Below are 27,391 nucleotides of genomic sequence, written 5' to 3' on the forward strand. Positions count from 1 at the left end.
CTATTCAGTGGAAATATCCAGAAGACAGCTAGAAATAAACATTCATGCAGTATATTTTTAAATTACGCTGTAAGCCTGAGAATCTCTAAAATAATAATCGCTGGAGTAGTAAGAGTAATTCGCCAGACTTTAAGTAGCCTGCAGGCTTCTTCACTCCCAACTGCTTCGACTCCTTCTCCCATTTATCTTACTAGTTGCTTGTACTTCCCTAGGTTCCGACTCTCGGATTCTAAAGGTGACTTTTGAGAAACAAGGTAGAAAATGGGGAATGGAGAATCCAAACTTTAAGACGAGCCGTCCTACCCCGTACTTCGTATGGAAAAGAAAATTGGTTTAGGTCCCGGCTCCGCCAGTCTACCAACTGTGGGGACTTCGATAAATCAGTTCAAAACTCTGCCCCTCAGAGGTCTTCCCTCTCTTAAGTGGGTTTAAAAGAATTGACACACGGGTCAAGTTCCGGTGGGTCAGAATTCGTTGACAAGATAGGAATTGCCACAGAGACGTCCGGAATTCCGTAGAACGTAGCAAAACTCACTGTGAAGAGCCCTACCCCGACCCTGAGGGGGGTGGGGCCCGGGAATCTGTATCTTACTAACTTCCCAGGTGATTCAGATGCTCAGTCGGGTTTGAGAACCGAGGACTCTTTCCAGCCCTCCTGTTCTCTGAACCACTTCTCAGTTTCCTTCTGGTCCCAGAGATTTCCAGTTCCCGCAACAAAAGGAGTGAAGAGGAAAAAGGAGGAGCCAACAAGGCCCGCCGGGCCCGCGGGGCCGCCGGGGTCCCGGGTTCTCGCCCGCCTTCCCCTTCTCTGGGCGCCGGGCGCCAGCAGCCGACAGCCAGCCGCCGGATTACATAACGGGCCCACGCGCGCTCTCGCGAGGTTTCCAACGCCCCCCCCCCCGCCCCCCTCGCTCCACGTCAGAGGGAACCGGGCGGAGCGGCCAACATGGCGGAACGCAGGCGACACAAGAAGCGGATCCAGGTAGTAAAGGCGAGCCCTGGGGTAGGGGGCTTCAGTGCGCTCGGCAGTAGAAGAAGCGAGGGAAGCCCCTGGAAGGGCGAGCGAAACCGAGGGCGAGATGAGCTGGGGCTCTGCCGCGAGGTCTTCGGGTGCGGGCTGCGTCGTTGTGAGGGGCCTGGGGGGGGGTGGTGTTGGCGACCGTGGAGAGCTAGGCGGACGTGGTGGGGCAGCGGCGGAAGGCAAGAGGAGCCGCTCTCGGAATCGGCCGCGGAGGCGCGGCTGCCAGAGGAGGCTTTCAGTGACTGCTCCGGCCCAGTCCTGCGGGGGGAGGTCAGCCTCCTCCCGAGCTCAGACATAGACCTCCCCGGGCTCCTCCCCTCCTTTTTCTGCCTCATCCTCTCGCCTTAGTTATCCCGAAATTAAGGCCGTAGTAATTAGGGTAGAAGGAGGTGGAGGACTGATTGACCTAAAGCAGCCGGTTCTTTGTGCGCAAATAGGAGACGAGTGATCGGGGTTCGGTCAGCTGCCTGGGGGCCCAGGCGACGGTCTGCCTATCCAGATGTTCAGTTGCGTATACCCCTTCTTTCTTCTCAATGTTACTAACTTCATAGTCCATTTGAAGCCTTCCGGCTCTCTTTCGGGCGACACAGTGTAAATAAATACAACCTTGTTGGTACTGCAGCGACCTGGTCGCGCCCAGAAACCTTTCACATGCCAGTGTGTTAGCCTCATAACCTACATAACATCCCTCGCTTGTTCCACATGCATGTCATTGGTGCATTTCTTCCCTGCAGTCTATCCCCCTGTTGTTCTTGCTTTTTGCCAAGAGGATTAAATACGTGGGACATCTTACACTCAGGATGTTTTTTTATTAGTTGTCTCATCAGCTTATTTGCCTAGAACCCTTCATATGTTATCATAAATTGATGAAATGTTGTGACTTTTTGCTATACTAATCTCAAATTGTTACACTTAATGTCTTTCTGTTTCTTAGGATTTCATTGCTGAGAATGACTTTTTCTATTTAAAGTTTTATTCCACATTAAAAAAAATAACAAAAAACTTTGTTTTTTTGCCTATACTGCAGGTGATTTGAGCCATGCACGTTAAAGTTCTCTGGAAAACTATGAATTACTAGAAAAAAAAGACGCCAGTGATCAGTAAATTTGGAATTTTGGAATAGAGCAGAAGTAAGAAAGTAGTTCCGAACAGAGTACAGAAGAGAATCAAAAAGAGACAAGTCCCCCAAGTTCCAACAGGTCATCAAACCAGGGCTTGAGGTTATTATGGAAGAAGTTTCTAATTGTGCTATTCCTAGTTTCAGAATTTAGGGTTATTGGTTGGGTGTGAATATGTAATACTTTGGTTAAAATTTATATTGAAGTTGTTGGCCGGATTTGTAATTACTTAAATTTACACGTATAGTCCATGTTATGCCCTTTAATACACATTATTTGTACATTTCAGCTTTACTTTATCATTGTTGTAAAGGTGATCCTTACTCACTTTTGAATAGCTGCTCTTTTTTCAGTTTTGATCCCCCCTCTTTTTTTTCAGTTTTGATCTTATATTCAAAGGTAAGGTAGATTAGGAAGCTGTGTAGTAGTGGCAGTGGCAGGGAGCTAAAACTTGGGCCAAACTGTGCCTGTTTGTACCCTAGTTTCACTAATTATTAGTTGTGTAATTTGGGGCAAGTTACTTAACTTTTTACCTCAATTTACAAATCATAAGAAAGGATATGTACCTCAAAAAAAGTTGTAGAGTTGTTATGAAAAATAGGTGAGTCAGTGATTTGTTATTAAAAGTTGTAGAAGTTAGTAAAAGAGGGGTTGGCATATAATTCATTCCTTTTCACTTCTTTAAAAGGAGGAAGGATTTAAGATAGTTTGTTTTATTTCTTTTTTAACCACTCTGATATGCTGAAGAAAGATTAACAGCTATCTATTCAGTAAATAAACCATTAAGTTGTGATTCCATAAAATATAGCTATTTACTCAATATTATTTATTTGAGGATCAGATAAATATGTGAGGATTTGATTGTTAAAAATCAGCTTCACATATTGCTAAATTAAAATATATAACATTTATTTTACCCATCCTCAAAGTTTATATATAGCTGTACTAGAATGTTGTGGATATCTTTGGAGTACTACTATGCAGTGTTAATAAAGTAATATAAATATAAAGTATCTTATAACATCCTTGGGTTTCTCTTCACCCATCCCACCCCAAATCAGAAACTATAATATTGGCATCACTTTAGACAAAAAGATCAAATGTAATGACAAAGTTCAGAGTTTAAGTTACAGAAGAGATTCTCTTGTAGGACTTTTGGGCAAAAAGGTCTGTAATATCAACTGAATTTCCTGTTGTTTGTTACTTGATGTTTCATGTTTAGAAAAAATTTTTATGTTTAAAGATTCAAGTGACCTTGAATTGTAATTGGTACATTGGGGGAAATGACTGATACAATTTCAGGGTTTGGAAAAGTAGCTAATTCATTTGCTTTTTCTAGTGTTGCATAATTTCAGATTCTGATATCCCATCAAAGTTGGAAGGAAGAGAACTATTTTGTCACATTTTATTCTTGGATTCACTTCACTGATCACTGAAAACTGGAAGTGAGCTACATGTTTGTTAATGTTATAATAGGAAATTTTAATGATTGAGGTTCTCAAATGAGAATGATGTCAATCCAAATTAATGGACCATTTGAAAATAATTTTAAGATCTAAGAAATGAATTATGTAGGTTTTTAAGAATATACAGTAGGTGCTTTTTGGTTAACAAAGTGCTTACTCGTTTGGAATCAGGGCGTCATGAAATTTTAGAGTTGAGAAGGATTTTCAGATAATAGAATGTGTTTGGGATCCTTTTGCACACATGCAGGGTTTGTTGTTGTTGTTGTTTTGGTTGTTTTTTTTTTTTTTTGCACACATCCAGTTCTTATGTAAAAGCAGGATGATGGGCCCAAGGCCCTATCACCTCAGTACCCCACTACCATCATCCCATACCTTATGGTCCTTTAAACTCTTTTTAGGACCGACATCTACAAGTTTACTAGGTATAAAATTTATAGATCTAGTATATCACCATCATTTTATAAATAAACTGAGGTTCAGTGAGGTTATATGATTTGACCCAGTGTCACTCATCAAAGTAATAAACCCAAATTTAGACCAAGTCTTCTAATTCCCAGTTGAGTGTTCTTTACACCTCCCCAGTGATGTGATAAATTGTTCTGAAATACTTTAATCCTAAAATTTTTATATTAACTTGTATAACATAAAGATTTAACATAACTTGTCCCTGCTAAAGAGAGAAACATCCCATTTCGTGTACTGCTTATGTGTATTCAGTTGAGTATTGGGACATTTAAATGGCTACTGATTCTTAGAACTTTTATAATCTTCATCTCAGTTAATTTTATTGCACTCCTCTGTCTTCCTGGCAGTAAAACCCTGACATATCATGGGCCTATATGCTTAATTTCAGAATAGGGAAGGAAAGAGAAAGTTTATGACTATACAAACTGTCTGAGAACTTCTGAAGAAAATAGAAGGAACCCGGGAAGCCAGTACTAAGTCTGAAAACTTCCCCGGAGTCTTAATGGAGTGTTTGCAATAGGAGTGAACAGTGATGTATTTACAGAAGGGCACTGTCATAGTCAAGATACAGAGACTCTTGAAAAGCTTTATTAGTAATATGCTGTGTGACTTTAAGCAAATGGTTTATCTAAGGTCCCCCCGCCGCATGTATTAATGATTTGTGAGCTAATCTTTTTCTTTTTTGCTTACTTCACTCAACAAATCAAGCAAGCTTATTTCTACTGAATATAGTAATTTAAAAAATTCTGTAAGATTGAAGACTGGTGTATTGACCCTTGATCTAATATTTTTTCCTGAAGAGGTTATCATAGGTACTGGCTAAAACAATTTATGGTTTAAAATGGTAATCCTTATTTCATTATTGTATTTGCATCTTGATCTATTCTAAAGTAAAAAGAGTATTTGTTAAGTAACTTAAAAAGGGCACCTGGGTGGCTCAGTGGGTTGGGCCTCTGCCTTCCGCTCGGGTCTTGATCTCAGGGTCCTGGGATCGAGTCCCGCGACGGGCTTTCTGCTCAGCAGGGAGCCTGCTTCCTCCTCTCTCTCTCTCTGCCTTCCTCTCTGCCTACTTGTGATCTCTCTCTCTGTCAAATAAATAAATAAGTAAATTTAAAAAAAAAAAAAAAAAGAGTGTTCTAACTGAACTTTCAACTTAAATAATTTTGGATTGTAAGTTGTGACAGCCAGCTTTTGGTATTTGGGTGCAAAGATGGCAGTCTAGCCTAAAAACCTATTGGCTCTTTCTTTGCTTTCTCTTTCTAAGACATTTGAGCTCACTCATTGAACTATGAAGTTCTTTCCATTTGAGGGTTGATGAGCTGGCTTCTCTTTCTTAGTGGTTGGTACTGTTCCCAAAAGGCCTTCACTTTTTGTTAGAAGGTTTCTAGGAAAGTTAAGAAAATATTCTGAAGATTTGTTCACATCAAAAGGGAACAAAGAAGGGAAGTACTATAGTCTAAAGTATAAACAGGAAGAGGATAAGACTGTTTTATATACTCATTGGCTTGCAGCAGGGAGCAGTGAAAGTGAAGACTCCATGGCAAGATCTTCTATCTAACCAGCTTTTATAGCAATCTTTCTTTCTGTCTTCAAAGCCCCAACAGATGGCACAAATTCTATACTTTTCACCTAAAGGCATTCTACAATGTGTATTAACTTATATGTGGTATAATGAACTTTTCATAATTCACAAAAGAAAATAGAAACTCACTAAGGATTTGAATTTGAAGAAGGAATAAAGAAGGTTATCAGTTCTTTTACACCAATTATCTTGATAGAGATCACTACTTTTCTGGTCATTTTCAAAGGAAGTTACAGATAGTTTTAAAAAGTATCAATGGATAAGTAACTGTGTCTACTTAGGAAAGATTTTTCAAGTCCATGTTTTCTGGGTCCCCTCTATTCATTGTTACTTAGTAGTACCTTTGCCAAGGAGGGGAAAGGAATAAAAATACATTACTTGCATCTATCTTGCGGTTGTTGGAACAGTTCTGTAAACTGGAAGTTAATTGTTAAAATGAGGTGTAAAAGTGTTGTGGATTCATGTAGTATCAGATTCCCTACTGTAAAATAGTAGAATGGACTTTTTGCATTTCTTGTGTATCCTTATATCGGATTTTACATGTGATCCCTCTGTCAAAAATCATTAGATTAGTACATTTATACCTCTGTTTAGTAAATGGTTTGAGTGCTAGTATAAGTTTGTCACATCTAAAGTTGATGTACTTAGAAAATAGGTATATGTTTCCAGAATATAACAGTTGCTATTTTAGATGGTTGTAACAGAGTGTAGATATTATGCCTTACAAATTTTTATTAACCTAAACACCCAAAGGTGTTCTAAAGTATACATTCAGTAAGTATGTATTTGAACAAATAATGGTCATTTTCAATCAAGTATATTCCAGTAACAACTTATCAGTTAAGTACATAAAACTTTAAGTGACAACAGATGTATCAGTTGAGAAGAAAATTGAGCATATGTTGGTATGCTTATAAAGTAGAATTGGTTTCCATAAACTAATTTATAATATTGCATTATTTTAAACTATTTATTGTATTACGTATTACTTTTTTGGCAGCACCACAAATATATAGGATATTATTTACTAATAGATGAGCCTCCTAGAAATCTGTTGTATTATACAAGCATAATTAAATACTATCATTTCACATATACTAATACATATTAATATATTTTAGTGTGATTTCAAAAATTGAAATACAGACTTTCACCTTTTTAGTTTATCCAAAAGTATATTTTGTGGCTAAGTCCCAAATCATGAACCTTGTAGCTGTTAATGAACTTGGAGCATTAAATTTTGTTAATTAATTTTGTTAATAGTGTTAAATTTAAATTTGTAGTTTTTTAAGATTTTATTTTTCTATGATACATATTTTTATATAAAACAAAAGGCTTTTTATTTACACAGTTATTTGTTTTTTTACTCTAGTCTTCTTTTGGATTGACTGGTTTGAGCTTTTAATTTTTATTGCCACATATAGCCCACAGATGGCTTACTAACAGAATGTAAGAATCATGAACTATTAATTGGGCAGTTGGAAGTAGGGGAGTTGGAAAATGCAGAGGAAGAAATAGGAGAAGTAGCTACCAAGCCAAATCACAGGCTTTCACTTCATCCAACAAATTACTCCTTTTCTAGATAAAATCGAAGCTGGAAGCTTTGTTTGTTAATTGTTACCTCATTTTCATCAAACATAACTGAATTCAGACTTATATAAATTTTGCGTGATAACTGACATAAAGACAGATGATTTGGGTAGATTATTTTTTCTGTTTTGTGTTGTTAGAATGTCTTGTCTAAAACATAACTGTCAGGGGTGTCTGGGTGGCTCAGTCGTTAAGCGTCTGCCTTCGACTCAGGTCATGATCCCAGGTCCTGGGATTGAGCCCCACGTCAGGCTCCCTGTCCAGCAGATAGCTTACTTCTCCCTCTCCCACTTTCCCCTGCTTGTGTTCCCTCTCTAGCTGTCTCTCTCTGTGTCAAATGAATAAATAAAATCTTTAAAAAAAATAAAACATAACTGTCTTTAGTAGCATTAATTGTTTTGAGCATCCTAGATTCTCAGCAGATAATTCTTTACTAATATTTGGCACTTCATTTAGTTAAGAAACAAACCTTCCTGAAATCATTCACATTTAGATTATGCATTGCTGGAAATAGTGCTTGAGTGTATATCATGCTTAAACATGAAATTAAAGACAGTACTTTTGTTCCAGTAGCTTATAGCAGTAAGACAACTTATAGAAGTTTATATATAAGATGTATACAAATGTAGACTGCCTTCATTTTCTTCAGTATATGGGTGGTAAGAATACACAGGAGGAATTGTCAAAGGTTCAGAATGTAAGGAAATAAAAAGAAGGGAATGATAAACAATGAAGAAAGTAATAGAAAATTTGGAGAAATGAAGAGAGAGAATAGGGAAGGATTTAAGCAGCCTTTCCAAACTTCTGGGTACTTCCATTAATGAGTTAAATTAGATGATAATTTATCTGTTTATTGCATTTTAATTTTTGCTTCCCCCCTAGTAGGGAAGAAAAGAAAGACAAGGTGAAAAAAGAGTCTGAAATAGTCTTATGGCTCCTACATTGAGACAGATCTCTGATTAATCTGAGAATTCCTCCTATAGTCTTTTGTCCATTGTTCAGGGTTCATAGCTTTGACTATTATTTAACATTTATTTATGGCACCTGTTTCTACTTACTTTGACATTTGGGCACTCACTTTTGGCAACCTGTTAATCTTTTAAATTATTGCTTCATGAGTTACAAAGAGATCGGTCAAGAGAGAAGATGGGTTAGTACAAAGTAGTTACCATACTGGAAAAACAACTCAAAAGAAATAAATGCCTTGTAGCTGAGGCAGAGAGGCAGGTTTTGGCCCTATCAGCGTGTATTCGAAAACCATGTAATTTTAAAAATCTCTGTTCTGTCTTTTGTATACATTACCAGCTCTGCTTCATATAAAGCTTGAAAGGAAGGCTTATACTTCACTTTAAAAGATTTGCGAAACACATCTGTAAATTCAGTGCACGAATTTGTGAAATAAATGATTATATTAAATTAATACTCTTATTTTGCAGGAAGTTGGTGAACCATCTAAAGAAGAGAAGGCTGTAGCCAAGTATCTTCGATTCAACTGTCCAACAAAGTCCACCAATATGATGGGGCACCGAGTTGATTATTTTATTGGTAGGATTACATCAATAATATTAGTGTACATATTTTATGAAGATAACTAAATCTCAGTTGTGAAGATGTTTTAAAAGTGCTTTCTGAGTATGCTTGATGAAGTTGGGTGATGGGCATAAGGAAATTGATGATTCTGTTCTTTTCTTTTATGATTGGAAATGTGAATAGCAAAAGATAAAAGGGGCATTCTGGGTGGCTCAGTCAGTTTACTGTCTGACTTTTGATTGGGCTCAGGTCATAATCTTATGGTTGTGAGGTCGAGCCCTACATAGGCTCCTCACTGGACATGGATTCTCTCCTTCTCCCTCTGCCCTTCCCCTGCTCTCTCCCTCTTTAAAAAAAGAAAAAAAAAGAATACTGTGTAATACCTTTCATTGCAAATTTTAAAAATAAGATTTATTTTCAGTATTAGTACTACCTTTTATTCAGATAGTATATGTATTGAAAGTAATCTTTTTAAAAAACTATAGTAAAATTCAGTGTGAAGTAAGTCTGTTGGAACTGATGTAGGAGCTTTGGTTCTTCACATAATCCAAAGAACCTCATTATAAGCTAATGTCATCTATAATATAGCCCCATAACTTACCCACTGACCACAAAGTGGTTGAGTTTGCCTCTCATTGATTAAGATTGAATTGCCATTGTAAAGAAATTTCTTATCTTCCTTTTCTTTAGTGTTATGATTAATGGTTTTGATGTTCGTTAAAAATAAGAATAAAAATAAAAATAAATGCTATTCTCTTCAGATCTAATATATTTAGCTTCTTCTAGTGGTAGCAGTAGATTGTTCACAGACTTATTTCTTAGTGGGTAACAGTAAAGCTTGATAACAATTTTTATTACTGTGGGAGAGGAAGATTTTTGGTTTAGCATACATTTAATTGTGGTAATTTGATTAAGAGTGATACCTACATTTATTTTAAATGTATTTGTTTAGAACATTTTCCCATGTTTTACTTAATATTTTTGAATGTCATTTATTTCCCAGCATTATCTTAAAAAGATCTTTATTGCTGTGTTTCATAAATTGAGGTTTTGAGGAACCGTTTGTTTATCATGATCATTTCCTCTGGATTTGTTTTTATTTCCTGAGGCCAAAATGTTGATAATATGTCTTACAAATTACTATTTAGATAGACATAAATTCCCATGTATACTAAATTTAAAATGACAAATTTCTTCTTTAGCTTCAAAAGCAGTGGATTGCCTTTTGGATTCAAAGTGGGCAAAGGCCAAGAAAGGAGAGGAAGCTTTATTTACAACAAGGGAGTCTGTGGTTGACTACTGCAACAGGTAGTGTTTATTTCTTAGTGACGGATAACATAAGTAGTAATTTCAGAATCCTTGCCATAGTCCAGAAGCCCCTTACTCATTTTTATCATTAAATATAGTAGTACAATAACATAGCACAGAGCTTTTACATGCAACCTAAATTTTTTTAGTACCTCTGGAAATGGCATTTATTTGGTGTTAGATACGATATTTTCATAATTTTAATTTATGTTCTATTTGTACATTTGCTAGGCTGAGTGAACTGAAAGATCAGCAATAAAAATCATTGCCAAAAGTAACCAAAAAATTCTTTTTTTTTTCCTAGGGCAAATAGTGAGGGAGTCTTTTTCAGAACTTTGGCAGGGATTCCTAATAGACCTGTTACCCCTTGGCTGGTTGTTATTTTTGTGCCCACACGGGGTTATTGGTCAGGTACCCTTCCTTATTTTATTTAGTGATTGCTCATGTATTCTGATAAAATCAAGGCAACTACAACATCTGGCTTTTCTTGATTCCATGGTGAAGTGTAGATAGTTCAGTAACATCCATGTTTTTCATAATAGGTACTTTGGGAAACATCAAAACTGAAGTTTATAATCAGTAGGAATTTAACATCTCAGATTATTTTATATCCGTGGTAGTGATATACACATAGTATTTACTAATATATTGTTTAATGGCATTTAAAGTATCAGCCAGATGAGACCCGTCTAAAAACCACTGTTCCACAACCTGGTTTTAAAACTGTGAAGTGAAAGAATTATCAAATATTTCTTAAAATTCTTAGTTACCAATAACTAGAGTCACTATTGGACCTTTCAGAAACAATGAAAGTTTCACTGTTGTGGCAGAAATGAGCTTGGTATAGCTGGTATAGCTGGTATAGCTGGCATTTTTCTCTTCAGCTGTTTATGTAGAACTCTAAAGTGCAAATTTCATGCCTGCCTCAAAATAGATTTATTTTGTACATATGGTGTGAAAATTAAGAGATGTTATACATGCAAAAACAGAAGTTAGATAATTTACCCAAGGTCACTTAGCTAGTAAGTGATAGAGCCAGAATTCTAAATCCAGCACTCAAACTCCATAGTCCATGCCCTTAACCACTGTGGTATCCTTTCTCCTCCAACAAAATGAAGATGCATTTAATGAAACAAAAATTAAGATGAAGGATTTGTCTGTCAATACCATGTGAATATTAAATCTGTCAACCCAGACAGAGCAGCCAGTATTAGTGCACATATCTCTTGTCTTTTCAGGAGCCATCATATAGTATTCTGTGAAAAGCCCTAAAGACCTAGAGATACACTTACTTTTTGTTGTATATTGTTATTCCCATTCATGTCAGGTTGTTTGTGTCCTTTCTGCACAACATAGAGAATCATAACTACGTAAATTCTTCAGAGCCACTTCTGATAACAACTGCAGCCAGCCCTCAGGGGTTCCAGCTTGACCATAAACAAAACCAGGAAGGGACATTTGTCTGGTCTCATTTTATGAAGCTGATAAGTGGACTTGAAGGTGTCTGAAGAGAAACAAAAGAAAACAGGAAAGTGTAGGATGGTATACAAAGCAACCTTTTTTAATATGCTCTGTGCCTCTTAATGATCTGATTTGAGTATGAACCCTTGATCTAGCACCATTCTAACTCCATGTGACTTTGCATCTCCAGCCCATTACTACAGTAATGTCCTTCTCACTCTCATTCATAGTACCACTTAATAAAACTTCACCATTGCCACATAGATGAAAGTTTTTAACACATGTCTGGCTTCAATAAATGTTTGTGAAACGTGAAAAAAAAAAGAGATGAGGAAAAATATAAGCAATTAATAACTTTGTACCAGATGCTTTCAATGATCCATTTGTGTATTCAACAAACATTTATCAAACACTTGTTGTAATCCAGGCCCCAAGAATACTAAGATGACTGTGACTTGGTCCCCATCTCCTAAATATATATTCTAGCCTTCAGAGAAGATTCATGACTAATTATAGCATGTTGCATTCTGTAAGGAGGACAGGGATGAGAAAACTTCAAAAATGGCTTCACAGGGAAAATACTTAAACAAAATTTGAAACATAAATAGGTGATTACCTAGGAAACAATGGGAGAAAGGACAGTCAATCCTGGCAAATGGGACAGAACATACTGGGACAAGGCAGTAGTTCTGTGAAAATGTAAGAGAGGTTTGTGTGAGTGATTTATACTATATGATGTGTTAAATAACGGAGACACTGATTTTATTGCAATAGTAAATGTCATGTCACTTTTCTAGCCATAGAGTGAGTTGAAGTAGGCATTCTCTAAGGACCTATTGAGGAATAAGTCAATAATTTTACTTACTACTGAGTAGATTGATGCTGTAATGTAATAATATGAACCCAAAATGTGTGTGTGTATATTCCATAACTATTAAACAAAATTAAGATTTTTGTTATAGCAATAATAATGCTAACTTTGAGTACATACATTCCAGGGACCACACTGTATACAGTCTGCACTTCTCATTTAGTCCTAGAAACCCCTGTGAGGTACATACCCCATTTTTGAAATTTTACTAAAATGAAGTAATTTACCCAAACCCGTACAGTTAAGTGATAGACATGGTATTTGAACTCATGTACCTGAATGTGAACTTTTCAAAACCAGTTTGGTTAATAGTTTGTAGTTCACCCTGAACAACATGAAGGTTAAGGGGTGTCAACCCACCACACAGTCAAAAATCCATATTTGAACTCCAGAACTTAACCACTAATAGCGTACCATTGGCCAGAAGCCTTACAGATTACATAAACAGTTGATTAACACATATTTTGTATGTTATATCTGTTATATGCTGTATTTTTACAATAAAGTAAGCTAGAGAAAAGAAAATGTTAATATGGAAATATTAATCTCAGTTGGTTAAGTATCTGCCTTTGGCTCAGGTCATAATCTCAGGGTCCTGGGATTGAGTCCCACATCAGGCTCCCAGCTCAGCAGGGAGTCTGCTTCTCCGTCTCCCACTGCCTGCCTCTCCCCCTGCTTGTTCGTTTGCTCTCTCTCTATCAAATAAATAAATAAAATCTTTAAAAAAAAAAAAAAGGAACTTATGGGAAAGAGAAATGCATTTATAGTGCATACTATATCAAAAAACAAACCGCATGTAAATGGATATGCATGCTTCAAACCTGTGTTCAAGGGTCAGTTACACCTGGGTAGTAGATATTAATGGTAGAGTCTTTGGGGCATTTCAGGCGTTGTGTAATTTTTTTTTTTTTAAAGATTTTATTTATTTATTTGACAGAGAGAAATCACAAGTAGATGGAGAGGCAGGCAGAGAGAGAGAGGGAAACAGGCTCCCTGCCGAGCAGAGAGCCCGATGCGGGACTCGATCCCAGGACCCTGAGATCATGACCTGAGCCGAAGGCAGCGGCTTAACCCACTGAGCCACCCAGGCGCCCAGGCGTTGTGTAATTTTATGCTGTATGATTTTCTGAACAAGGAGAAGGCCAAATGAAAAGACCTAAAAGTTAGTTTTGTGGAGATGTTCATGGGGTGGACCTAATTGGGCAGGAGAATGAAGCCCAGCCAGGCAGTTGAAAACACGTGCCTCAGAGGCCACAGCATAATGACCAGAAGTAAGTGGGCATTGGGCAGGAATGAAGCATCTAGTTAACAAGTGGTATGATGTGCTGAACAGGTATTAGTGGCAGTAGAAAGGTGGGTAGTCAACAGGCACAGATAGTGACAGTTAAAATGTAGCTTGTAGGTTGTGTTTTGGTAGTTGTACATCATCAAAGAAGGAATGAAGGAAGAAGTCCAGAACTCTGAAATTGGAACATAAAATTTGAAAGGATGGCTTTTAGGTAATAAAGGCAAGGGCAACCCATTTTCTTGAGTAGAATTAAAATGTTAGAAAGGAACTACCATCTACATTGACTTAATTTTGGGTCTTCTAAGTTCATCAGATAAAGAAATGAATAAAGCAAAGATCTCCTAAGGAGTTTATAGTCTAGTGAAGGGAGCAGACAAACATAAATTGTATATTAAGTTAGAAAATAAATGCTATAGATAGGATAAGAGGAAACAGGAGGGAGGGTGGGAGAATGGGTTTATAATTTTAAATAGGATAGGGCTAGTTGTGAAGGAAACATTTGAGGGAAGACCTGAAGAACATGACATGAAGAAAGACAGCTGAAGACACGATTTAGATCATACAAATCATGGGCATATTTTTAATCAAATATTTCTTAAACTGTTTAATTTCCCCTTATGTCTGCTTTTGAATTTGAGACTTAATATTAAATAAAATAGAATCTTGATTTACTTTAATAAATTCATAGAAAAGCTTCATAAGCATAATTCCAAGCCTGTAATCTGTTATATTTAAATTATGTAGTTGAAAAGTGACAAACTTTTATGTAATCAATACAGTTGGCAATATAGTTTTTTCTAATTATTTATGTTAGGGGTTGATTCTTTCCATTGATTTACTAGTTATAATTTCTTTTGTGAGTTGCCAGTGTAGTGTTTGCTCATTTTATTTGGGTTTGGTGTTTTTCTTTTCAGTCTGTGTTTGTATAGTTGATAAGGAATGGAATGTCATACCATTTTTTCCATAGGCTTTTAAAGAAACAGTTTTTTCACCGGGCACTAAAAGTAATGAAAATGAAGTATGATAAAGACATAAAAAAAGAAAAAGAGAAAGGAAAGGCCGAAAGTGGAAAAGAAGAAGATAGAAAGAGCAGGAAAGAAAATCTAAAGGACGAAAAGACGAAAAAGGAAAAAGAAAAAAAAAAAGATGGTGAAAAGGAAGAACCCAAAAAGGTGATTTCAACTACAGTTAAGTCAGAATAAATTATTATGTGGACATGATCACTGGCATATGAGTATTTTTGAAATGCTGTGCAACAACACTTAAATATAACTGTATTAGGTTTCTTATAAATACTATGGTTGAGAATTTTTATCTCTGTGTCTCGAAAGTGAAACTTTTTTTTGCCTCTGTGAATGTCTTACTGTTTTTTTGCTTTTTGTAAGTGTTTTTTTTCTTCTGTTTAACTTGTGTTTTATTAGGAGGAAACTCCAGGAACTCCCAAAAAGAAGGAAACTAAGAAAAAATTCAAACTTGAGCCACATGATGATCAAGTTTTTCTGGATGGAAATGAGGTGAGGGTATCTAGCTTATAAATAGAATTCCAGTTTTCCATAAGAGTTTTTAGAATCATTTTGATAACTTTACTAAGACAAGAAGTATTTTTGGTAACTAACCATGTAGATACTACTCTTTAAAAAAAAAAATCAGTAATTTCCCTGAATTTAGAGTTATAAAAAATGTGTAAGAAAACCAGTCAGAATTGGGTTTAGCTATCTATAAGTGATAGGAAATCTGAAATAACAGTGACTTAAAATAAATGCTCTTTCTCTCTCATCAGCGAAATCTGCAGGTAAGTAGTACAGATTTGACAGCTCTATAGTAGAGCTGTTTGAGGCAATTAGTAAAGGTTAACTTACGGTTCAAAATGACTGCCAGTCTCATCTCTGCATCGAAAGGAGGAAAGAATGAGGGACATGCCTTCTCCTTAAGGACACCTTCCAGGAAGCTAGTGGCTGCATTTCTGCGTGGATTCCAGTGGCCAAAACTTGGTCACATGGTCATGGCCTACCTGTAGTAAAGTCTTAGAAATGTGCTTTTGTACTGGTGGTCATTTGCCCACCTAAAATGCAGAATTTCCTTTACTCTCACAGGAAAAAAGAGTAGAATGGTTAATGGAGAACACCTATAGTTTTGTCCTCTTATAGTCAGACACAATATTTTATTGTTTTTATTTCTTTTGTAATGGAGAGTTCTGTGATGATAGCCTTCCGTGAAGATTACTTAGTCATTTAATTCATACAGAAACATTAGTTATATACTACATTAGTTATATACTAGCCGTTGAATTCTTGTGAAATTCAAGACATATTTCTTCTGTTATACCTAGTACAAAAGTAATAGTATATATGATGTAGTAGTTCCTAGAGCTATGAGTTTGAAATTCTGGGAAGGCTTTTCAGAAAATATGTGCTTTTGGCTCATTCCAAACATACTTGCATGAGAATCTGTAGTATGGAATGTAAGGGTGTGTGTGTGTGTGTGTGTGTGTGTGTGTGTGTGTGTATTGTATAACGTGTCCCAGGGTGATTCTGTTGTGAACCCCTGGTTAAGAACCACTGTAATAGAAGACCATAGGTCTTTGCTAGTGTGAAAGCTAAGATACCTTCAGTTAAACATCAAGCATTAGCTATATGCAAAGATATTTTTATAGGTGCTAGGAATAGCGTGATAAATAAGATAAATTCTTTTCTTGGAAGTGCTTTATACTCTAGCAAAGATATAAGCTTTTAAATGTTTACTATGTCATAGTGTGGTGAGTGTTAAAATATGAGAATATCAATTAAGAATAGTAAATTTAATCAAGACAGGATAAGAAGGGTCTGGAGACCTTGAACACTTGAGCTGAGCTTTGAAGGACGACTGGCAGATTACCAGCTTCAGTGGGAAGGAATTCCAGATCTGTTAGGTGAAGGAAATAGCCTGAGCAAAAGCAGAGGTGCTTGCATTCTTGAAAAGACTATATTTTATTCTGTAGGAAGCAACATGCTTTCAAACTTTTAAAGCTGGGAAATGTCTTTAAAAACTTGGTTTTTAGAATGCTAACTGGCAGAAGTGAGGTCTGTGGATCTGATTTCCAGGGGAAATTTGCAGTTAAAAAAGAGGAATGGAACCCCCGTGTTAGAAACAGAACCAAATCAAAAAGACAATTACAAAGAACTCTGGCCAAAATAAAATCAGGAAATGGAAGAGTACTGATACTTATAGAAACTAAGATGAAAGTAGGAGTTTTAGATAGGGGTTGAGCAGAGTTCTGATTGTTGTGAATGAAGTAAACTTCTCTTGTGTAAAAGTAAATCAGGCTTTAAAGCAGTGGTTCCCAACCTATAGGCTATACACCCTCCACAAGGGAGTAGGCAATGTAATTATTGCGGATAGTCATAACATCTTTATGTCTAGTAAGCATGAACTTCATTAATGAATCTTTGCATTTCACTGATGAAGGGAACAAGGTAGAGTTGATTACTGCTGGATCTGTAGTAGGGCCTGGCTCGATCTATCTTAACTGTGCTCTTAGCCCAGACTGCTTCTGCTTACATCAGTGTGCACCATTCCATTAGGGACAAAAAGTTGTACAAGTGCTGGTCTTTGGGTTGAAAATTAAGTAATGGTTGGCACACATGAACAAATTGTTAAGTTCATGTTAAATATTTGGAAATTTACTGAAGTGTGTTACAGAATTTATAGTCTTGAAAATAATTTTCTAACTAAATGAATACCCAGAGAAACCCTACTACTGATGAAAGGTTTTTTGGAATTTGTTTGCCTATAGTTCTTATATGTTAAGAAGTTGAAAGCTATTGTAGTAGAGGATATAGAATTAAACTTAACTTTCCAAAGTAACCTTAAGCACTGGGGTTTCTTGATTTTTCTAGGTATTTGTGTGGATCTATGACCCAGTTCACTTTAAAACATTTGTCATGGGATTAATTCTTGGTAAGTACAATCTCTAAAATTTAGAAAGGAAAATAAAAATACAAAAGTCATAAAAATATTCAACATAAAATAGTTATTTTAAAATAGGTATACTTTAAATAAAGTTAGAAGATAAATGGTAAGCTGAGGAAAATAATTACAAGGCATGAAAACAAAAATTAAGAGATTAACAACCTCATAGAAAAATGGTAGGAATGCCTGGGTGGCTCAGTTTCAGCGTCTGCCTTCGGCCTAAGTCATGATCCCAGGGTCCTGGGATGGGTCCCACATCAGGCTCCCTGCACATCAGGCTCTGCGCAGGGAGCCTGCTTCTTCCTCTGCCTGCTGCTCCCCCTCCTTGTGTGCTCTCTCTTTATAATAAATAAAATCTTTTAAAAAAAGAAAGAAAAAGAAAAATGGTAAATGCAGCCCACAGATAAATACCGTAATCAATAATCATGAATAAAACTTAGTCAGCCGTTTTATACACACACACACACACACACACACACACACACACACACACATTAAAGCAACCATGATTAAGAGGCTTACAGAGTTTGATAGTACAGAGTCTTAGTGTAGGCCCAACACTTAGGGAAAACCAACACTCTCTAGCAATTGATTTTATGTCCATTGTTTTATTTTTTAAGGAGGAGTTTGGCAATGTCTTCCAAATTTTAAATGCACACACACTAACTCAGGTGTTACACTTCTAGGAACTTATCCCATGACTGTTCTTAATACAGTTACACAAAGTATCTATTCAGAAATGTTCATTGACGCATTCTTCTTCTTCTTTTTTTTTTTTTAAAGATTTTATTTATTTGAGAGTGCATGCACATGACCAGGATGGGGGGTGGTAGAGGGAGAGGGAGAAGCAGACTCCCCAGGATGCAGGGAGTCCCAATGTGGGGCTCTGTGTTGGGCTCCATGCAGATCCCAGAACCCTGGGATCATGACCCAAGGCAGCTACCTAAACAACTGAGCCACCCAGATGCCCCTCATTGACACAGTATTCTAATCCAAGTCCCTCAGACTATATTTAGGATAATTAGCAAGTTTTAAAGTTTAAATGTCAATACCTTTTGACCTAACAATTACACTTCAAGGAATATATCCTGTGAATTTACTCTATGTATACTACCCTAATCAAACAAATGTACAATACTTTGGTATTGGTTGCATTGTTGTCTCTAATAGAATAAAACTGCAAACAATTCAAGTTCCTGCACAGGAGAATGGTGAAATAAGTTATAGCACAGCTGCACAGTAGAATACCATGCAGCTTTTAAGAATTAGGTAGGATATACTGATGGATAAATATTTAAAATAGACTAAGTGAAAGAGACTATAAATGTAAGAAGAATATAAACTCATTTTTGTAGAAAAAATATTTTATGTCCCTTGTTTTAATTATACATAGGCAGTCTCTGGCAGTATAAATTAGAAACATAGTAGTAGTAACCTCTGACCAGTAATTGGATGAAGACTTCACTTTATACCTTTTGGATTATTTTTCTGGGTATCTGTTATTCCTGTAAGTTCAAGGTAGGAGCCTGGGGAGGAAGGGTATTTAACAAACAAAAAAATAGAGAGCGGTCAAATAATAAGTGTGGTCAATATGATAGCATAGGATCCCATACAAAATAACTCCGTTAAATCCTACCCAAATTGCTAATAAATATCAGTCACTTACTAAGTACTTGTCACTTCATTGAATATTTTGCATGCATTATTTCATCCTCAGGGCAACCTTTAAAAAAAGAGGGAGGGGCACATATTAAATATAAGGTAACTTAGCCTTGAAATAACTTTAGCCTAGAGTTACTTAGCTTAAAAATGATAGAGCTCTCTTGTTCTCAAGACCGGAAACCAGACTTCCGATTTCTTCTGATTATTCCATGCGGTACTTAGAAAAAAACTGGAAGTGTTTGTATCCAGTTTTCCCTAACTACCAAAAAACTATCAGAGTCTACCTGCTGAGCTTTTCAGTCTATAGATGTCAAAGCTCCACCCCAGACTCACCCCTCCCTGGGGGAGGGATCTTGGGAATCATTTTTTAGTTAGTGTTGTTTGCGATTGTTTCTTTAAGCTCCCCTTATTCAGTAGGCAGATATATTGAAAAAATAAGACAGACATTGCTTGGAAACAGTAGCAGTTGATCATTTAAGGGGCTAACAATTTCACATTTTTAGACACTTTTTTCTAATCATACGTAATTTGTACTAGAAAAAAATCCTAACCTGAAAGCAGTAGTTAAAATGTTAGATTGAACTGTGTAAAATGGCTGGTAATTTACCATTTTTTTACCTATTAAAATGGCAGTTCTATATGTTTCAATATGTTTATATTGCACTTTTGTCCCCTAGGAAAATATTCGCTGTTATTGCAACCAAGCCATTTAAAATTTGAATCTCAAAGTTGTCTATGTAACTTTGTCATTTCTTGTTCTAGTGATTGCAGTGATAGCAGCCACCCTCTTCCCTCTTTGGCCAGCAGAAATGAGAGTAGGTGTTTATTACCTCAGTGTGGGTGCAGGCTGTTTTGTAGCCAGCATTCTTCTTCTTGCTGTTGGTAAGTATTGTTATTAGTATATTTGGCCTTAGTAAGGTTGATACCCAGGAGTTGGGACTGTAGTCTGGAGCTTCAAGTAAAGCTTAATAGCAAAACTAATGTAGGCGAATGAAGAAGTATATGGACCTGCATTTTGGGTTATATCCCAAAACTGACTCAGGCTTGAAGTAGAGTATGTACCTGATTTGATCTGGTCTATTGTGAAGAAAAAGTATTTAATGTCTCTTAATCTGCATATAGATATGTTTTAAAGTTTAGCCACCACAAAGACTTTAATATTTTTACAGTGGTTGATCATTTATGAGATGTAATACTTTCAGTAAAGCATTATTATGTATCGATTTAAGGCAAATGAAACTTGAATTAAATATTTAAGTTCTATGCATATATTCAATAAATGATTCTAATAAATTGAGTTGCCATTTTGGGAAAAATTTTGCATCCATGTACCAAAATAAATTCTAGATACATTAAGGAGTTTTTAAATGGTTTTTAAAAATCAGAATGTAAGTAGTATTTTTGTACATTTCTGGATGAATTAGGGTCTTTATAACTAAAAACAAACCAATATGAAAATAACTCACTTCAAATGAGAAAGTTAAAAACAAATGATTTTTAAATACATGAAAAATTCTTATCACCAGTAATCAAATAATAAAATTAAGATGATAAAGTAGGTTTTTTGTATGTTTAAGTAGGAAGATTTTTTTCTTTTCTTTTTTTTTTGAAATGGAAATAATGCCAGGGAGGGTTTGACTAGAAGGAAATACACCTAAATATAAATACGTTTTGGTAGTTGTGAATACTTTTAAGGCTATTCTTTATGCTTGTCTGTATTTTTTACAATGAGTATGTTACTTACCATGAAAAAAACCAACAAATACTGTTATACTTAAAATCCTTGAAGATTTTCCCATATAGGGTTGGGTAGGTCTAATTTAATTTTTACTTTGAGAAAGAAATGGGAATTTTTCTCTGCTTATCTAAAGCTATATATTGATTTTTAAACCTATATATAATTCTTTGGTAGAGTTTACATTGGCAGATGGTACTAAGTTCTGATTATTTCCCCAAATGACAAATCCTTCTTCCACCAAGACATAAGAGAGTACTTTCTGTACAAAAAGAAAATACAACATCACCGTATTGACCTAACATTTGCTGTTAGAGGACGTACTTTGTCTAAGATTATCCGAGCTGAGCACGTGTTATTCTGTGATTTGTGAAATATAATAGATTCCTATATTGTAAAGCATTACTCATCTGCCCCTAAGCAATTTTCCTCTGCATGCGCATTCACCCTGAACATCAGGGCGTCCTGAGTTAGTGCCACCATCCCTGGACCCAGTGGCTCATGTAGTATTTTCATTCAATTTATCATGTTTATGGGCCTCCCTTTTTTCTCTGTGATCTCTGACTGTGAAGCTTTTTCACCACCCTCATATTTTCCCTCCTCTGGTTTAGTCACCTTGAGGAAATCCCCTGATGCTTCTACATACAATACAGCACATTTGTAGGCCAGGAAATTATATCTAAGATTGTAAAGCAGCTAACTAGTGACAGTACACTATCTGCATCAAGAATGAGAAGCTATAAACTTTGATCTGACATTAGATAGAATCAAATTGGTGGGCACCTGGGTGGCTCAGTTGGTTAAGTGACTGCCTTCGGCTCAGGTCATGATCCCAAGGTCCCTGGGTCAAGCCCCACATGGGGCTCCCTGCTCAGAGGAAACTCTCCTTCTCCCTCTGACCCTCTCCCGTCTCATGCTCTCTCTCACTCTCTCTCAAATAAATAAATAAAATCTTTTAAAAAAATCAAATTGGTATCTTTACGCTCTCAAATCCCTGAAAATTTAGAAGCTCTTTGAAAAATTTCAGTGAAGATTTAACTCTCTTGAATAGAATTAACCCACTTACTTACCTTTTATTTAAACTAGTATTCATAATAATTTATGATTATTATGTCATTTTGCTCTTTAACAGTTTTCAATAGTGTTTTCCATCGTTTTTCATTTTAAATATACTATTAATCTAAGTATTCATTGTGGATTAATAATCTTGTGAATTAAACCAGAAAACAAACCCAACATTTTGTTTCTGTTAGAAAAGGCAAGGCCAAATATACTTTCAAATAGTGTTCATCTGTAGCCTACTTATAACGTGGATATTTATTTTATATTATCCTGTGAAGTATTATATATTGGTCAAAATTATATTTGGTGCTCCTTTGAATATGTATAAGACCTTTGGCAGTTTTCTAAATGTATCCTTTTTAGTATGAACAATAGGACATTAAATACACCATGGTTTTCCCATGACTCTTCACATGTTTGCCCCTGGTAATCTAATGCCACATAAAACCTGTTGGAATTCTGCTGTGCCCAGTTTATATATGTGGAGAATTTAAGTTTTATTTGTGTCATACCTGGTTTTTGTGGATTGTTTTTTCTTTTTTCTTTTTTTGATTTGAGTCAAGATTTCCAATTATGGACCATCTATCTTACAACCCTACAGTGTCTATCATAGTATCATAATTTTATTTGGAGGAAAAAAACATGCAGCCTCCTTAAGAGATATTCATTATTTCTTTTTATCTGTGGAATTTATTCTTAAATCATAATTTCAAACATATTTGCCTTTACTCTTTGTACCTTAAAAGATATCAGTGTGTACAGACTTCCAGAATATTTATATTCTTTGTGAAAATACCAATTACTACTTCATAAAACTCAAGGTAGTTATAACCATTTCCTTTTATTTATCCAAAGCAGATAAATGGAGGAGGCACAGATAGCTGAGCTTTTTTCAGACCTAATATTAAAATGGTGATATAATTGTAAAGAAAACAAAAAGCGAAACAAACCAAAATCTATCATAATTGTTTGTCCATAGCATTCCCATAATTGTGACTTAAAAAAAAAATAGGAAAATCACACAACTCTGTATAACTGAGAAGAAAACTTTATGAAAAACTGAGACTGTGTTTGTGAAAACTCATAAACTATAAACTTTATAAATTCTGATGCTTCCATTATCTAACCACAGTTTGGAGTTTGCAATTTGAGAGTAACCTCAAGCCCTACTGCTTTTATTATTTCCTAATATCAGGAGAGGAATGGTCCCTAAATAACAGAAATTATGTAACTAATTAATAAGCAAAATTGTAGCTATATTCTCTTACTGTTCAGTAGTATGTAATTTTACTTAGAAGACATCTTGTTCAGGCAGAGTAAGCACACGACTTGGACCCATGACATAATACAGAAATGTATTTCCTTTTTTATTTATTTATTTTTTTTTAAGATTCTATTTATTCGACAGAGAGAGATCACAACTAGGCAGAGAAGCAGGCAGAGAGAGAGGAGAGGAGGAAACAGACGCCCTGCTGAGCAGAGAGCCCAATGCGGGGCCTGATCACAGGACCCCGGGACCATGACCCGAGCCGAAGGCAGAGGCTCAATCCACTGAGCCACCCAGGCGCCCCTATTTCCATTTTTTTTTAAATCAGAAGTAGTAATATATACACATGTATATAATAATGTACCTATGCATATTTGTATTTACACCAGTATGATTATAAAGAGTATAATTTTTAATATTTTTTTTACAAAGGAATTGCCTTACAAAGGCAATTCCTAGAGTCCAGGAAAGTCATGGTTTTTTTCATTTAAAGTGCTTCTTAAGATACCCTCCTTCCCTGATTGCATGTATTTCCTTTTTCTTATACCATGGTCTTATGAATACTTAAATGTCCAACTGAGGCTGTGCTTATTGATCTACGACATAGCAAAATGTGTCGCTCAGGATCAGAGCAGAATGCTTTGCACCAAGAATACTGTGGTTGCTTCTGTAAACTAGCCAGGATTTAATTGTTTATGTTTACGGTACATGTAATGTGCAAATAATAAACTGAACGTTTTTTCAGTTTTTTATCAACTATTCCCTGCTATCTGAGTCACTGCTTGAATTACTCAATTAGAGACATTTTTTCTCCTACAGCTCGTTGCATTCTGTTTCTCATCATTTGGCTCATAACTGGAGGAAGGCACCACTTTTGGTTCTTGCCAAACCTGACTGCTGATGTCGGCTTCATCGACTCCTTCAGGCCTCTGTACACACATGAATATAAAGGACCAAAAGCAGACTTGAAGAAAGATGAGAAATCTGAAACCAAAAAGCAACAGAAGTCCGACAGTGAGGAAAAGTCAGACAGTGAGAAAAAGGAAGATGAGGAAGGAAAAGTAGGACCAGGGAATCATGGAACAGAAGGCTCAGGTGGAGAACGGCATTCAGACACAGACAGTGACAGGAGGGAAGATGACCGATCCCAACACAGTAGTGGAAATGGGAATGATTTTGAAATGATCACAAAAGAGGAACTGGAACAGCAAACAGATGGGGATTGTGAAGAGGAGGAAGAAGAAGACAATGATGGAGAAACAACTAAATCTTCACATGAAAAATCATAATCTGACTAATTTGGGACTAAATAAGTGCAGGAAGTTGGATTTTCTATGTTGGCTGATCATCCTAATGTACACATTTGTAGCATTCTTCAACTCCATTTGCTGAAATGTATTTTGACATCCAGGCAATTATATTCAGTCCTTCATTTCATAGAATACTATTATTGGTACAGTCTAAAGCCATTTATAAGTTGAGTCTATTTGATAATTTTACAGTAAGTAGGTCTTACTCATTTTGATAGTTATCAAAGATGCGTTTTCCACAATGATATGTAGATTAATGGCATTTTTGATAGTTGTATGGCTTTTTACTATTAGATTAATCAAAATAACTAAAAGAGATAAACAGAAAACACCAACATTTCAGATTATGCATAGTTATATAGCCATTTCACAGTTTCTTTAAAATGAAATGTTTAAACTCCTTGGTCTTGATAGTTAAGCTTTGCTTGATTATAAAAGTATACCAGGAAGTTTCTAAGATTCTGAGTTAGCAGGGTTCAGAGCATTTTGTGGAAACAAGTCAACTAATAATACAGCAACACTTTTAGTTTAGCTACAAATTCTCCTTTTCCAACTTAGGAAATCCAAACTGATTTGTACATCTGACTCAGAGAAAGATAGTCATCTCCAACATAGAAAGCAAAACAGCGTTGGTTGGAAGGCGATGGCTCTTCTTCCATTTCCTTGTCGTAAAGTAAATGTATTCTGTACATAATTTACAAATAAACATTTTATTTTAATTGTTACTTATTATTTAGACATTTTCTCAACACTTAAATTTGTAAAATTAAGACCATGTAAGGGTATGTTTTTAGAGAAATGGAAGTTTCAATAACCCACAGAACATCTGTGATCTTTCTACAGCAGCTTCAGTTTTGTGCCAACATTCCATGTATTTGAATATGAGTTTAAAAGATCCTTATTAAATAAGAGCAGACTTAAAGTAGCTGTTTGTACGCCTTAATGTTCATTTTGATTTATCTTAAATCTCTACATTCAGAAAGGAGGTACTATATTATCAGATCACGAGGCACTGCTATGAAAGATAATTTACTGTTCTAAAATACCAATTTAAAATAAAGAACATGAAAGAAAACATGAGAGAACCATTGGACTCTAATTACTTTGAACTAGTTTTCAGTTTGATTTTATGTCTTGCATACCTTAGTTACAAATCTTTGGGGAAAATCTTGTGTTTACCTATGAGCAGAATATCATTCCTTGGACTTCTACTCTTTTAAAATTATAATGAATATTAAATTATTTTCCTTCAGTCACAGAGCATTTTGCTTTGTAGTTGAAATGGGTGTTGTGGGTAGGTCTTTTTTTCTTTCAGGCTGTTTCCCATCTAGTGTTTGACTAAAGATGTTAAATTTTTCTATTTGTGACAAAGGACATTTTCTGTATACTGACACCTTTTATTAAATGGCTTGACTGCTTCTTTTTAGTATTCCTTCTAAGTGGACAGAAAATATGGCTATTTGATGTTAACACAACTCTGTCAAGGCTGCAAACAGTCATTTAAAAAGTTTCCTCCTAGCAAATGTTCGCTAAGTGCCTGGGTGTTTCCCCCTCACATTTTCAGAGCTCTACTGCTTATTTCCACAGTAAGAGTATGCAAATTACAGCATCTGAGCTACACCTGTAGCACTAATACCTATTTTGGGGTATGGTAATGGTACCAAAAGCGTTTTTTCAAAAATAAAAAAATGACTTAATTTTTACTACTGCGATAATACCCAGGCACTCAATATTTATCCTAAAGCTCTTTATAATATATGTAGTGTGTCTAGTCTTAAAGACATTTGGAGCATGGCAAGAAAGTCAGCTTCTCATTGATGTTTGTGGATTCTTACAGAACGTTAGTACAAATTTTTATAAATATTTGGTGGTCCCTGGGGGAAAATATCATTCTTACTATTGTTAGAAAGTGAGTTAGAAATTTCAGCTCAGTATCTTCTACTATTCAAGGTTGTATACTTTAAACAACTATAAAAATCAAAAGACTGCCACTATTAGATGCCTCAGAAGAATAGCTGGTTGTCTTTGTTGGCTAACGTTAAATATTCTGAGGCCAGAGCATGGAAGAACTGTTTACATTAGTCAACGAAATGGTGATTTTTTTTTTAAAGGAACTTCAAATTTGTAATGCTACTGTAAGTAGAAGCATGAAGCTTTTGGATAATGTACGACTTATTGTGGAATAGATATAAATTGGCCTAACTAAGGATTGGATTAACCAGCTGAGTCCAAATAATAAGCATAAATTGTATGTAATTGTTCTTAAAGTCAATGTATTAAATAGATTGTTTTCACTTTTTCCTCCCACTAATTTCTTTAATTTTCCAACTATATGGCCTTCTAGACAACTTTAATTGAAATAATTTGGATTTAGTCAAATACTATTCAGAAACTAATAAATTTTACTGTAACACATAAAAATTATGCAGTGGTGATGGATTTTAATGTTTCTCCCTTTTTTGGTTTTACATTGTAAGTACCAATTAGCTGCTGCCATAAAAAAAATCATGTCTTTCATAAATTGAATTTTCTTACTTGAATCTTTATTAGGAACTGGAAAACAAGTACAGTTTATTGTTCTTCTTGGCAGAACTATTCTGTGGTCGCCACTAACACAGAATTAATGCTAAACCATTGCTCCTAGGGGAAATACGGGCTATTGTTCTGCAAGCCTCTGGTCACATTTTTATCAACTAATCAATACCTA

At 35.7% G+C, this 27,391-nt stretch overlaps 1 protein-coding gene across 2 annotated transcripts; it reads left to right on the forward strand.

Annotated features, from left to right (window-relative positions):
• Positions 1-871: 871 nt before the first annotated feature.
• SEC62 (SEC62 homolog, preprotein translocation factor) lies at positions 872-27,108 on the forward strand. Of its 2 annotated transcripts, none has more exons than XM_013058304.2 (8): positions 872-982; positions 8,679-8,787; positions 9,975-10,080; positions 14,668-14,887; positions 15,122-15,214; positions 17,576-17,636; positions 20,073-20,192; positions 24,194-27,108. In XM_013058304.2, exons 1-8 carry the CDS (start codon positions 947-949, stop codon positions 24,661-24,663), a joined length of 1,215 nt encoding a protein of 404 aa, XP_012913758.1. In that variant the 5' UTR covers positions 872-946; the 3' UTR covers positions 24,664-27,108. The 2 variants fall into 2 exon arrangements, with proteins under 2 accessions (XP_012913758.1, XP_004756601.1); XM_004756544.3 differs by having other exon boundaries at positions 14,668-14,872.
• The last annotated feature ends 283 nt before the right edge of the window (positions 27,109-27,391 follow it).

Source organism: Mustela putorius, unplaced genomic scaffold (assembly GCF_011764305.1).
Source record: "Mustela putorius furo isolate JIRA1106 unplaced genomic scaffold, ASM1176430v1.1 tig00003834_pilon_pilon_pilon, whole genome shotgun sequence".
NCBI classification, from domain to species: Eukaryota; Metazoa; Chordata; class Mammalia; order Carnivora; family Mustelidae; genus Mustela; species Mustela putorius.

Bases quoted from the DNA above. Each gene is read 5' to 3' on its own strand.
- SEC62 (XM_013058304.2), top strand. From the start codon at position 947: ATGGCGGAACGCAGGCGACACAAGAAGCGGATCCAG. The intron at 14,888-15,121 runs GTTAAGTCAGAA...GTGTTTTATTAG, and splicing joins AAAAGGTGATTTCAACTACA to GAGGAAACTCCAGGAACTCC. The intron at 15,215-17,575 runs GTGAGGGTATCT...TGATTTTTCTAG, and splicing joins TTTTTCTGGATGGAAATGAG to GTATTTGTGTGGATCTATGA.